This window comes from Pan paniscus, chromosome 11 (assembly GCF_029289425.2).
Source record: "Pan paniscus chromosome 11, NHGRI_mPanPan1-v2.0_pri, whole genome shotgun sequence".
In the NCBI taxonomy this organism is placed as follows: Eukaryota; Metazoa; Chordata; class Mammalia; order Primates; family Hominidae; genus Pan; species Pan paniscus.
The window spans coordinates 37,808,417-37,820,524 of NC_073260.2; the positions used below are offsets into that span (position 1 = coordinate 37,808,417).

Consider the following 12,108-nt stretch of genomic DNA (forward strand, 5'->3'; position numbering starts at 1 on the left):
CTCAATGCAACACCACCTCACTTTGCAGGAATGGCCATAATCAAAAAATCAAAAAATAATAGGTGTTGGCATGGATGTGATGAAAAGGGAACACTTTTACACTGTTGGTGGGAATGTAAACTAGTACAATCACTATGGAAAACAGTATGGAGAGTCCTTAATGAACTAAAAGTAGACCTACCACTTGATTCCACAATCCCACTTCCGGGTATCTACCCAGAGGAAAAGTCACTCCATGGAATACTACTCAGCCATAAAAAGGAACAAAATAATGGCATTCGCAGCAATCCGGATGGAAGTGGAATTGGAGACCAATATTCTAAGTGAAGTAACTCAGGAATGGAAAACCAAACATTGTATGTCCTCACTCATAAGTAGAAGCTAAGCTGTGAGGACGCAAAGGCATAAGAATGATACAATACTTTGGTGACTTGGCGGAGGGAGGCAAGGGACAACAGACTACACACTGGGTACAATGTACACTGCTTGGGTTATGGGTGCACCAAAATCTTGGTATCACCACTAAAGAACTTATTCATGTAACCAAACACCACATGTTCCCCAAAACCTATGGAAATTAAAAAAAAAAAAGTAAAATCACACATACCTCCTAACCTCACCCACAACTCATCCCAATATCCAGAAGTAACAATTCTAACAGTTTCTCATGCAGCCTTCCAGAAATTTTTAAAATATACAGCACAGGAACACAAGTAAACATATACTTTAACACAAAAAGGATAACAAAACACATCACTTGATTTTATTTCAGACATGTTTCCATATTAGCAGATCCATATTTGACAAGTACACTGTACTGTTTTGTAGGAATAACAGTAGAGATGTATAATTTATTTACCAATACCCTAATGATGAACATTTAGTTTTCAAATTTTTTTCCAATCACAAAAATGTGCCACAATAATCATTCTTTTACTTATATCATCATGTAGAAAGCACCCTATTTCAACAGAATAGAAAGCTCTACTCATCCTAATTACCTGAGTCTTCAGAGTCAACACCTGGTCTGCCAGCTCCTCCTTCTCTTCTTTAAGCAACTTATGGATCTGATTGGACTTGATACGCTCTGACATGAGCTTGAAATTTGCATCATCCTTCTCCCGCAATTGCTGCATCAAACGGATATTTTGCTCCTGCATGTCTTCAAAGGCCTGGCCTGTGACATCCATCTCAGAGAGGAGTGCTTCTTCTTCCTAAAGGATGAAGGAAGAGATTTGATTTTAGAAGAATCTTCCAACTTCAATGGAAGAGCACAGGAAACTAAATTTTCCCACTGTTCATTTAGATATAAATTAATTTAGTGACAGAGTTTTAAGAAGTTGTGTTTTGTCACTAGGCATACAGAAGCTCTATTATCTGAAGTCACTGGCACCAATTGTTAGTCTGATACTTATTAGTTGATCTGTACTCAACGTCAGTTAAATTAGACAATAATTGTATTTACCTTAATCTAGACAAACGGATCAAGCAGCAATTGGTTAAGAGTACTTCCATCATAACCTCTCACATTTTCTCATGCTTTTCCACAATTAAAATACTGGATCTACAGGATTTCCAGCAGTTGCAAACATCTAAAGCCTTGTAACAATCTGATAGGTGAAGACTGGTATCTAATAATAGCTTTACTTTATATCTATCTCATTTTAAGTGAGACTGAGCATCTTTTCATATGGTTAAGACCACTTGTATTCTTTCTATAACCAACTCATTTCTTTTGCCTATTCTTCCACTGGATTCTTGAGTTTTTTTCCCTATTTTGGAGAGGTTTTTTTGTATCAGATAAGCCTTCTTTGTAATAAGAGTTAAAAATATTTTTTACTTTTTGTCATTTAATCTTTTGGCTTGCTAACAGTGTTTTTTGCAATGTAGAAGTTTTGCATCATTTAAAAAAATAACTCAAAATTATCAATTTTTTGTTCATGTTTTCTAGTCTTTTATTCATAGAAAGGTCTCCACTCCAAATTATAAAGGAATTTAATGGTTTTCTTCTAGCTTTTTGATGGATGCATTTTTTAAAATATCATATCTATGATCCATTTGGAAATCATCCTAGTGTATTCAAGTATGTATCTAACTTTTCTCTAATATTATTTTTTTAAATTTTGTCCCATCACATGTCACAGTTTTTCTTTTCCCCACTGATTTAAAACTATGTATTTAGCATATAATAAGTATCATGTGTACTTTCAACTATTTCTCAAGTTTCTATTCAGTTCTAATAGCCTGTCTAGTAGTCCCAAGCTATTTCATCTACAGAAACCTTATGTTTTAATATATGGAAGAGACCCCAGTGCTGTTCTTTTTCAATTTCTCTTGTTACTCTTGTTTACTTCTCCACATGTACTTTAAAACCAGTTCTTCTAGTACCAAAATAAACAAAAGCAAAACTTAAAAAAAGCACTTTTATGAGATCACATTATATTAATACATAAACTTAGAAAGACTGAACATTTTTAAGATAGTCATCCTATACAAGAACATAGTGTCTTTCTTTTTACTTGTTCTAGAACCTATAATAGTATAATTTCCTGATAATTACCTTAAGAGAGAGGGAAGAAAAAAAAAAGTGGCATTTACCAGATTTAAGAAAAGTCAAAATTACACTTTTTTTTTTTTGAGATGGAGTTTTGCTCTTGTTGCCCAGGCTGGAGTGCAATGGCGCCATCTCGGCTCACTGCAACCTCCACTCCTGGGTTCCAGCAATTCTCCTGCCTCAGCCTCCCAAGTAGCTGGGATTACAGGCATGCGCCACCAAGCCCAGCTAATTTTGTTTTTTTTTTTTTTTTTAATAGTGATGGGGTTTCTCCATGTTGGTCAGGCTGGTCTTGAACTCCCGACTTCAGGTGATCCATCCACCTTGGCCTCCCAAAGTGCTGGGATTACAGGCATGAGCCACCGCGCCCAGCCCAAAATTACACTTGTTAACAAAAGGAATGTGTATAGGATCTAATGAAGTTCTTCTTTTCAAGGCACTTCATGATCAACTTACCATTAAACCTACTCCATCTCACTGTTATTTTGCTATTTCTTAGAAACAATGAAGGTGTACTAACAGAGAATACATATATGGTTTTTTCAAGCATTTTCAGTATCTTTATTATTGAATTTTAATAAAAATTCCCTGGCATTTAAAAATACATACATATTCATTATAAGGAGGAGAACAATCTCTACAGTTCTATGACCCCAAAATAGCCATAGTTAACATACTACTTAATCAATGTTATTATATTGGTTAATAGATTATATCCTTATTATATATAAATCACATATTTATAAGCATAGTTTTTCTATGTAGTATATGTACTACATAGAAATATATAATGATATATATTTATAAGCATAGTTTTCTTAGTTTCATATATTTGTAATCATAATGTATATAAAATCGTATGTCTTATTTTTCATTTTATATTCACTATAACCCTTAATTCCAGGTCAGCAAAGAAAGACTAGATCTTCAATAAATGTCTGAACAACAGCAGAGAAAGACTAGATCTTCAATAAATGTCAATTTAAATAAAAGTAAATTTCTTGCCTCACAAATACACAAAACAAAATAACAGAAAGATAAAAGACTTGAAGGTAAGAATTAAAACACACACACAAAAAGGAAAAATACATATTAATAATCAAAAAAAGACCAAAATAAAAAAGCAAATTTCACTGGCAATAACTTATTGTCAAGTAACATTTACTCAAAAAGTCAATTAAATAAAGAAAGTGAGTCCACCTGCTTGGCCATGGCTAGCTTCTTCTGTAGGTATTCTATCTGCTCCTCCACTGCCCGGATCTTCCTCAAGGCATCCTCATCAGCCATTTTCTTGTTCTCTTTCTTCTCTTTATCTTCCAGATCCTTGAGTCTTTGCCTTAGATCTTCCAACTATAAGAGGAAAGGAATTGCACAAAAATAAAAAGTTATAACACATTTTCAAAAATCAATTAATACTGTGCAAAGATAGAAGGTCCATAATACCAAAAGAGTCTTTACAGAATTATAGAACAAGATACATAATATACTAAAACATTACATAACACCATCTGTTTTAACATCACTCCATTCTACTATGACATGCTTCTATAAGCAACACTTTTGAGAAGTGCACAGGTAACTTTCTTTAGAATAGTGGTTCTCATCCTTTTTTTTAGGCCTCAAAATTTTAAGAGCATAAGACATTCCTCCCAAAAGTAATGAAAAAGATTATCCCTGTAGCAATGAATTACATAGGAAAAACAAGGAATACATACTTTGGAAAGCCTACTCATAACCCCAGTAATTCAGATATATTTTACCATCCTATGGAGAGTTTTAAAATCTCTACTTCAGATGGTCTTTGAAAAGGCAGAAAATGTTGCACTTAAACACTTATTTTAAAGATAAAGAAAGAAATTATATCGTTGGCAAGTATAAAGGAAAATCCCACAAATGAAGATTTTAACCAGAAGGACAGGTAATAGCAGACTAGAATACCTCTGCCTTAGACTTCTTCTCAGCTGCCATCAGCTGAACTTTGTCTCTCTGTTCCTTTGGGGCAGAACGGTACATATCCAGCAATAGTTTCATCTCCTTTTGGCTCTCCTGTGCCTTCCTATGACAGGCGTAGTAGAGGGAGGGGAACAATGTAATAAGAAAATAAAGGTCATCAGAGCAAGGGAATTTTGATTGAGCAGAATATTTTAAAACAGTTTCATTTTACATTTCATATCACACCTAAAAGATAAAATTTTGCACAGACTATCGAAAGACTTTTGGATATGCTTAGAAAGTACAGAAAAGTAAGCTGTATAAAAATGAATCATTTCTCCCTTCAAAGTCCTCTAACAAAGTTATAAAACAGACATTTGTGTACTTGTTATATAGGCAAATTTCTGTGGCCCCCAACCCTGGGTAACTGAGATTCAGTAGGTCTGGGGATGGAGTCCAAAAATTTAAACAAGTGATTTAAACAAGTCACTCAGATGATTCTGATACCACACCAGAAAAAAAAAAAAATTGCCTTAAAGAGTTCAAGAGGGAGAAATAAAAGGGAAAAATTTGAAAGTCTGAGATATACTGTTAATCCTAGATTTGACAGCTGAGTGATTAACCATCAGCCAAAGACTAAAACTTCACCTCTTATTAAATTACTAAACCTCTTAACTATACTTTTATATACCAAAAGAGTTCAAGCATTTTGAGCACAGTGGTCTCTCAAGTCCAAACATCAACAAAGGATCAACCATAGCAAATAAGGAGCAAGAAGTAAGCCGTTCTGCCAGAGAGGTTATTGGTTATACAGGAGAAGGGCCAATGCATAAGGTTATGACACAGAAAAATTCAACAAGTTAAAGGTCTATCTTAGTGTGTCAATGTCTATAGGAGTAAATCTCCTAAGAAAGATATGGCATATTCACAAACCAGTTAACTCTCAGGCAAATAGATCAGATATTGTTCAAGTTACAGTGATATATAAATACTCCACTTAATATCATTTAAATTACAATTAACGCCAGATCTGCTCAAATCCAGTGAAGAGCAGTAGTTAATTTCCAATAATTCTCAGAAGTATTACCTCAATCATGACATCCTTTTCCTTAATTTGGATTCATAAAAATAAGGCTACCATCATCGGTTTACTGATACTCGATCACTGAACCAAAGTACTAAATAGCCATGCAAGCCATTTTGGCTGTGCACTTGAACACGACTTGAAACCAAATTAATTGTACAATCTAAAACATTAAAACGATCAGACAAGCCATGCCATCAACCAAACATTTCATGCATGATGTCTTAATCTCAGCTTTTCAGTCGAAACTGTTACTCTAAATGTGACTCTTACTTGAGTTCAATCTTCAATTGTTTGATAATTTCTGCTTCCTTTTTCCTTCCATCATCATGTTTGCCTTTCTCTTTATCCTTAGCAGAATCTCTCTCTTTTTCTGACTCTTTTAGCTTCTGCTTCTCTCGTTCTCTCTCCTTCTCCTTCTCCCGTTCTCTTTCTCGTTCCCTCTCCTTCTCCCTCCTTTCTCGTTCTCGTTCTTCTTCATCCCGTTTAGACTTGATTTCATTGGCATCCTCCTGAGATGCCTTTGAAGCTGAGGACTGGGAGGATAAGTCCTCAGAATCTGGTTTTAGCTCCGCAGGCTCATCCTTCGGGTCCTCAGTACTAGACTGGGACTGGAGGAGGGCACTACCACTACGCAGGCGTGTCTGGGAGAATAAAGAAAAGAAAGATGCACATCTCTTATGATAACCACATTGCCCACCTCATTCAAAAGCAGCTTTACGACATTAATAGCAAATGATATTTATTCTATTCCCTCTGGTTACCTTGTTCAGGTCAGACTGGGCTTCTCTCAATTTCCGCTTATATCTCAGGACCTCCCCTTTCAGCTGGTGATTGTGATTCTGGAGGCTACTGATGAGGTGGCGCATCTCCCTGTTTATAGGACCTTAAATACAGGAACAACAATGTTATGAGGAACCGTGGTAAGGGCAAAGGCACAAGGAGAGAAAGAACAGAACACATCAGGAGGCACTGAGAAATAGGGAGAATTACCAAATAAAAGATTCCTTCTCAGAAGATGAAAACAAAACTGGTCAACTTGAGTTAAAAAACAAACATCCAGGCTGTGAACCAAAATGAATTATAGGGTTTAAGGTACTTATGACTTCTGAGTTGAAGTCAGCATTAACAAACCCTGGGGTCTGTGTTGTATCTTTCAAGGAAGGTATTTACAGCAAACTACAGCATGGAGTGAGAATCATTATACCTGCTTGTTCATTGGCAGCAAGGGTCTGCTCAAATTCTATCCTCAGCATTTCATACTCCTTGCGGACCTGGGCCAATGTATCTTCTAGCTGAATTACTTCAGTCCTCAGCTTCTTATGAAGACTAACCTCATCTCGCTACACACAGATAAAGGAACCAATAAAAAAATTCTTATTAAAATGTAGAAATATCATCATATTCTATTATTCTGTCTCCTAAATTTGATCTGTAAGAATCTAAAAAGAGAAAAATATATATCAATAATGGATTACTCTGAAAATTTCCAGTTCAATCTATACGTAATGAAACCAGATATCTACAAAAGACTAATTTGGAAACTGACAGGATACTGATAAATAAAGAAAATGGCCACCAATTCTGAGAATATTAGAATTTAGTTGGAGAACTAAACTATAAAACAGTATATAAACATATGTAAAATAGTATTCAATTCATTTGTCAGGCATATATTAAAAGACCAACTATTATAACCATTACCTTAAAAACTATGGAAGATACAGAAATGAACATATGAATAAAAGTTTCTATCTTTTAAAAAAATCATCTACTGGTGCCATTGTATGCTTTTTGTTTAAGAAATGTAAGTAATTTTGCAGCTTCTACCCACTATTTTCTCACATACACGTAAGCTCTAGCCATATTAAACTATTTCTCATGCTCTCTCATACCTTTATATGTGCTGTTCTCATGCCGGGAATTCTTCTTCTCCTACTTTCAACTACCAATAATTTATCCTTAATATTTATACCTTACTTTTTAAGTGGAATCAGGAAACTTCCACAGTCAAATCAGACACTCTTTTCTCATGTATCACATCTTTTGGCTATGCTGCCATTGTACCACATTGCATTCTAATGGATACTATTCTCCCACTACTGCAGACTACAAGATCTGTGAGGGCAGGAATTTTGTCATCTCATCTTTATATGCCCAGTACCTACCAGAGTAAAGACCTACTGCCACTCTATGAATAACAGCTGAATGAATGAGAGATTAACTGCACATGAGGGAGTAAAATTGTAAAATTTAGGAGGCAAGAAAGCTTATACACAAAAGACAAGGCAAGGCTATTACCTCAATAAGCTCAACCTGGTGCTGGTGGGTTCCTCTGGTGCCATGAAGCAGGGTCCGAGCCTCATCCAAGTGTGCTTTCAACTGTAGGCTCTCATTATACAAGACGGAGAACTGTGACTGCATGCAGCGATATTCTGGAGTTTCCTTAACGACTTGCTCCACTGCACTCCGCAATTCCACCTTAGGAGGGCCCAAAGCAAAGTCAGAAGCAGAATCTAGCATTGCCCCAGACGCTAGACAGGAAGTAAAATTTTGAACTCACTGATGTCCTACACAAGAGAGACAATTTTATAAAGATTATTAAGTTATCTACCCATTGCTGTAGTTACGTAAAATCTACCCCAAAATTAAATTAGACTAACTAGGAGATGGTACCTGGATATACTGTATTCTTTCCTCCTAGAATTGTTTTGATATGTGTTTTATATTCTGTGTCAAATGAGCCACCAGAAGAGTGAAATTTGTCAGGATGCTTATTTTAAAAACATAGTTGAGGACCCCAGTCACTAACTTGTTCTCTTTAATAACAGTGACAGAGAAAAAAATTGACAGGGTATCAAAAATAGTTATGCCTCTCCTAAGCAACTATCTGATTTAATTACTCAAACACTTTTAACTGATTTAACTTAGGTTGTTTTTGTTTTATATTTTTCAGTTCAAACATCTTTATTCATATCATTTAACCTACAAACAACTTGTAAAATAGAGATGACTATGATCGAAAGAGGAGTGAGAAAGACTTCCAGAATCTCTTTTCTTCTCCTAAGATGTGGGCGGCAAGCCACCCAGGTGCCAAGGCAAGAGACCGAGGACACGAGCTGTTCCAGTATAATAAAATATAAAACAAGAATAGTTATGCCAGATATAGATCTTAGATATGATTATATATGAATATCATTAATCATCAGTTTGTAGCAATTACTCTTTATTCCAATATTATAATAATCCTCGCTCTATAATCATAACCTAGGAAAAACCAGGCCATACAGAGATAGGAGCTGAGGGGACACAGTGAGAAGTGACCAGAAGACAAGAGTGCGAGCCTTCTGTTATGCCCAGACAGGGCCACCGGAGGGCTCCTTGGTCTAGCGGTAATGCCAGCGTCTGGGAAGACGCCCGTTGCCAGGCGGACCGTGGTCTAGCGGTAGCGTAAGTGTCAAGGGAAAACACCTGCTACTTAGCAGACCAGGAAAGGGAGTCTCCCTTTCCCGGGGGGAGTTTAGAGAAGACTCTACTCCTCCACCTCTTGTGGAGGGCCTGACATTAGTCAGGCTCGTCCGCCGTTATCCGGAGGCCTAACCTGTTCAGTGGTCACGCTCCTAGGCCGCCTTCATGTTCCATCCTGTACACCTGACTCTGCCTTCTAGATAGCAGTAGCAAATTAGTGAAAGTATTAAAAGTCTCTAATTATCAGAAATAATGGCATAAGCTGTTTCTCTCTCTGTCTCCTCTCTCTCTATGCCTCGACTGCCAGGCAGGGAAGGGCCCCCTGTCCAGTGGACATGTGACCCACGTGACCTTACCTACGATTGGAGATGGCTTGCTCTCCTTATTCTGCCCCTTTGTCTTGTATCCAATAAATATCAGTGCAGCCTGGCATTTGGGGCCACTACCGGTCTCCGCGACTTGGTGGTAGTGGTCCCCCAGGCCCAGCTGCCTTTTCTTTTATCTCTGTCTTGTGTCTTTATTTCTACACTCTCTCGTCTCCGCACACAGGGAGAGACCCACCGACCCTGTGGGGCTGGCCCCTACACTAACAACCTAAGAAGAAAATTCTTCTGGGCAGGTTTGAAGACCAACAGGATCACCAATCGTGTTTCTTTCTCTGTTTTGGTAGCAAAAAACTGCAGAGCCAAACCTGTGGAATCACTTCGGTAAGCACTGACATGTGAATGGCCTCCCTTCCACAGTATATATATGCCCCCTGCAAACATCTTGTATACAAGCCCCACTTTAATGCATTTTGGATCCTCACCCTAGTTTACCCTACTTCTCATTTTTCTCAACAACTCCTACATTACAGCGCCTTGATTTAGTCTACATATCTTTGTATGTTGCTTTAAATCCTTTTCAGGGCAAGGCAGAGTACATATAATAAGTAAATATGTAAGTAAAGAAGTAGATATATCAACAAAACTTAACATTTTTTCTTTGTTCCCCCCAGCTTTATTAAGGTATAATCAACAAATAAAAATTATACATATTTAAGGTATACAATGTGGCATTTTGCTATACATATACACTGTGAAATCATTACCACAATCCACCTAATTAACAAATCCTTCACCTCACAGTTATCTTTTCGTGTGTGGCAAGAACATTTAAGATCTACTCTTAGCATATTTCAAGTACACAATACAGCATTAATTATAGTCACCATGCTACACATCACCAGAACTTATTCATCCTGCATAACTAAAACTTTGTACCTTTTCCCCAACATCTTCCGATTTCCCCAACCCTGGTAACCACCATTCTACACTCTGCTTCCAAGATTTTGACTTTTTTAGATCCCACATACAAGTGAGATCATGCAGTATTTGCCTTTCCGTGCTTGGTTTATTTCAGTTAGCATAATGTCCTCTAAATATATCCATGCTGTTGCACATATACACACACACACTCGCATACAAACACACACCACATTTCTTTATCCATTCAGTGTACAGTTCTTTCATCTCCCTGGTTAAGGTTATTCACAATATTTTTTAATGCTATTGTAAATGGGATTGTTTTCTTAATTTCTTTTTTATAGAGTTTGTTGTTGGTATATAGACACACAATTGTTTTTGTATGTTGATTCTGTAGCCTGCAACTTTACTGAATTCATTTATATTTCTAACAGTTTTTTCGTGGAGCCTGTAAGGTTTTCTATATATAAAGTCATGTCATTTATAAACAGAAACAACTTTACCTCTTCCTTTCTGATTAAGAGGCCTTTATTTCTTATCCTTGCCTAATTACTCTGGCTAGGACAAAAGTAATGACAGCGAGCATCTTTATCCTGTTCCTGATCTTAAAGGAAAAGCTTTCAACTTTTCGCCATTGAGTATAATGTTGGCTGTGGGCTTGTTTTATATGGCCTTTATTATGTTGAGGTACACTTCTTTACACCAAATTTGTTTAGAGTTTTAACATAAAAGGATGTTGGATCTTGTCTACATTTTTCTTATCCCTCATGAATACGCAGATTCACAACTATGTATATACGTGAGTTGATCAGCAGAACGTCTGATTTTACTGCCCTTCAGGGATGCGTTCCTACCTTCAGCTTTTCATTTTGTGTAGTGACCTCCTCAAAGTCTTGCCGAAGTTTCTCCAGCTCACAGAGACGGTTCTGAGCCAACTCTTTGTTCTCCTCAAGCTCTGCATTCATTTCCTCAAACTGGAGAGAAGCAGAAAAATAGAGAATAAATAAGTATTCTTCTTAAATCATTTCTAAGCTTCCTTTCTTCACTGATTCGCTATTCCAGCAAAACCCCACGATGTCACTTGTGAACACAATCCTAAGTACCTAAGCATGAAAGCTGACATACAGTCCAAAACATGTCCTGAGTCACTGATTTTACCTTCCGAGCATTGATAGTGATTGTGCCGCCATACAGACTGCTCCCCGCTCCATACACCTTATAACCTTTGGAATTCACCTACAGAGAACACAAAGATTCTTTAGTGAGAGACTCTTAAGATTTCAGTCTATAACCAATGTACCTTCAAAGGATGAGATTTTTTCCTCAAATACCATGCCCCAAGGTGAGTCTTCCTGAGAACACTCCTTAAAATGATTCTAGTCTCCAAGCCATAAAACAGCACCGACCCGTTCTAGGACTTCTGCTAAGTGTCGGTTGAGTCGCTGTTCCCTCTTTCGAATTTTGTCAATATCCCACTGCAGGTCATCAATCATGGACTCCAGGACAGACACTCGTGATTCAGCTGTCTCCACTTTACTCTGCAACTTGGAGAACTACATCCCAAAGACAAACATTCAGAAACATATAGCAAAAAAAGACCAAATTCCATAATATTAACCCTTGCTTATGAGTAATTATAGAAAAGAGGCAAATAGAAGATGCTTCACCCTCTTCCCAATGCATGATTACAAAAATGAAATCACAGATTCCTCCAACAATTCTGGGTCAGTTATAATCATGCAAACTTTAAGTCTAAAGTCTATAAGAACTCTCACACAAAGAAAAGACCACCTAAGATTCAATAATTTTTCTACCTCTGAAAAGCA

The 12,108-nt window shown here is 36.9% G+C and overlaps 1 protein-coding gene across 6 annotated transcripts in view; it reads right to left on the reverse strand.

The window, feature by feature from the left end:
* The window catches only part of RNF20 (ring finger protein 20), a 29,826-nt gene that overhangs the window by 4,713 nt on the left and 13,005 nt on the right, over positions 1-12,108 (reverse strand). For 3 of the 6 annotated variants that reach the window (XM_003820653.5, XM_055117794.1, XM_055117795.1), the window contains 10 exons: positions 11,689-11,835; positions 11,441-11,518; positions 11,137-11,256; positions 7,872-8,051; positions 6,778-6,913; positions 6,335-6,456; positions 5,844-6,214; positions 4,493-4,610; positions 3,755-3,904; positions 1,002-1,214 (listed from right to left, as the gene is read on the reverse strand). In XM_003820653.5, coding sequence (XP_003820701.3) covers positions 1,002-1,214; positions 3,755-3,904; positions 4,493-4,610; positions 5,844-6,214; positions 6,335-6,456; positions 6,778-6,913; positions 7,872-8,051; positions 11,137-11,256; positions 11,441-11,518; positions 11,689-11,835 — 1,635 coding nt within the window. The remainder of the gene's footprint in view (positions 1-1,001; positions 1,215-3,754; positions 3,905-4,492; positions 4,611-5,843; positions 6,215-6,334; positions 6,457-6,777; positions 6,914-7,871; positions 8,052-11,136; positions 11,257-11,440; positions 11,519-11,688; positions 11,836-12,108) is intronic. The other 3 variants (XM_008974097.5, XM_055117797.1, XM_055117798.1) reach the window with 1 other exon arrangement.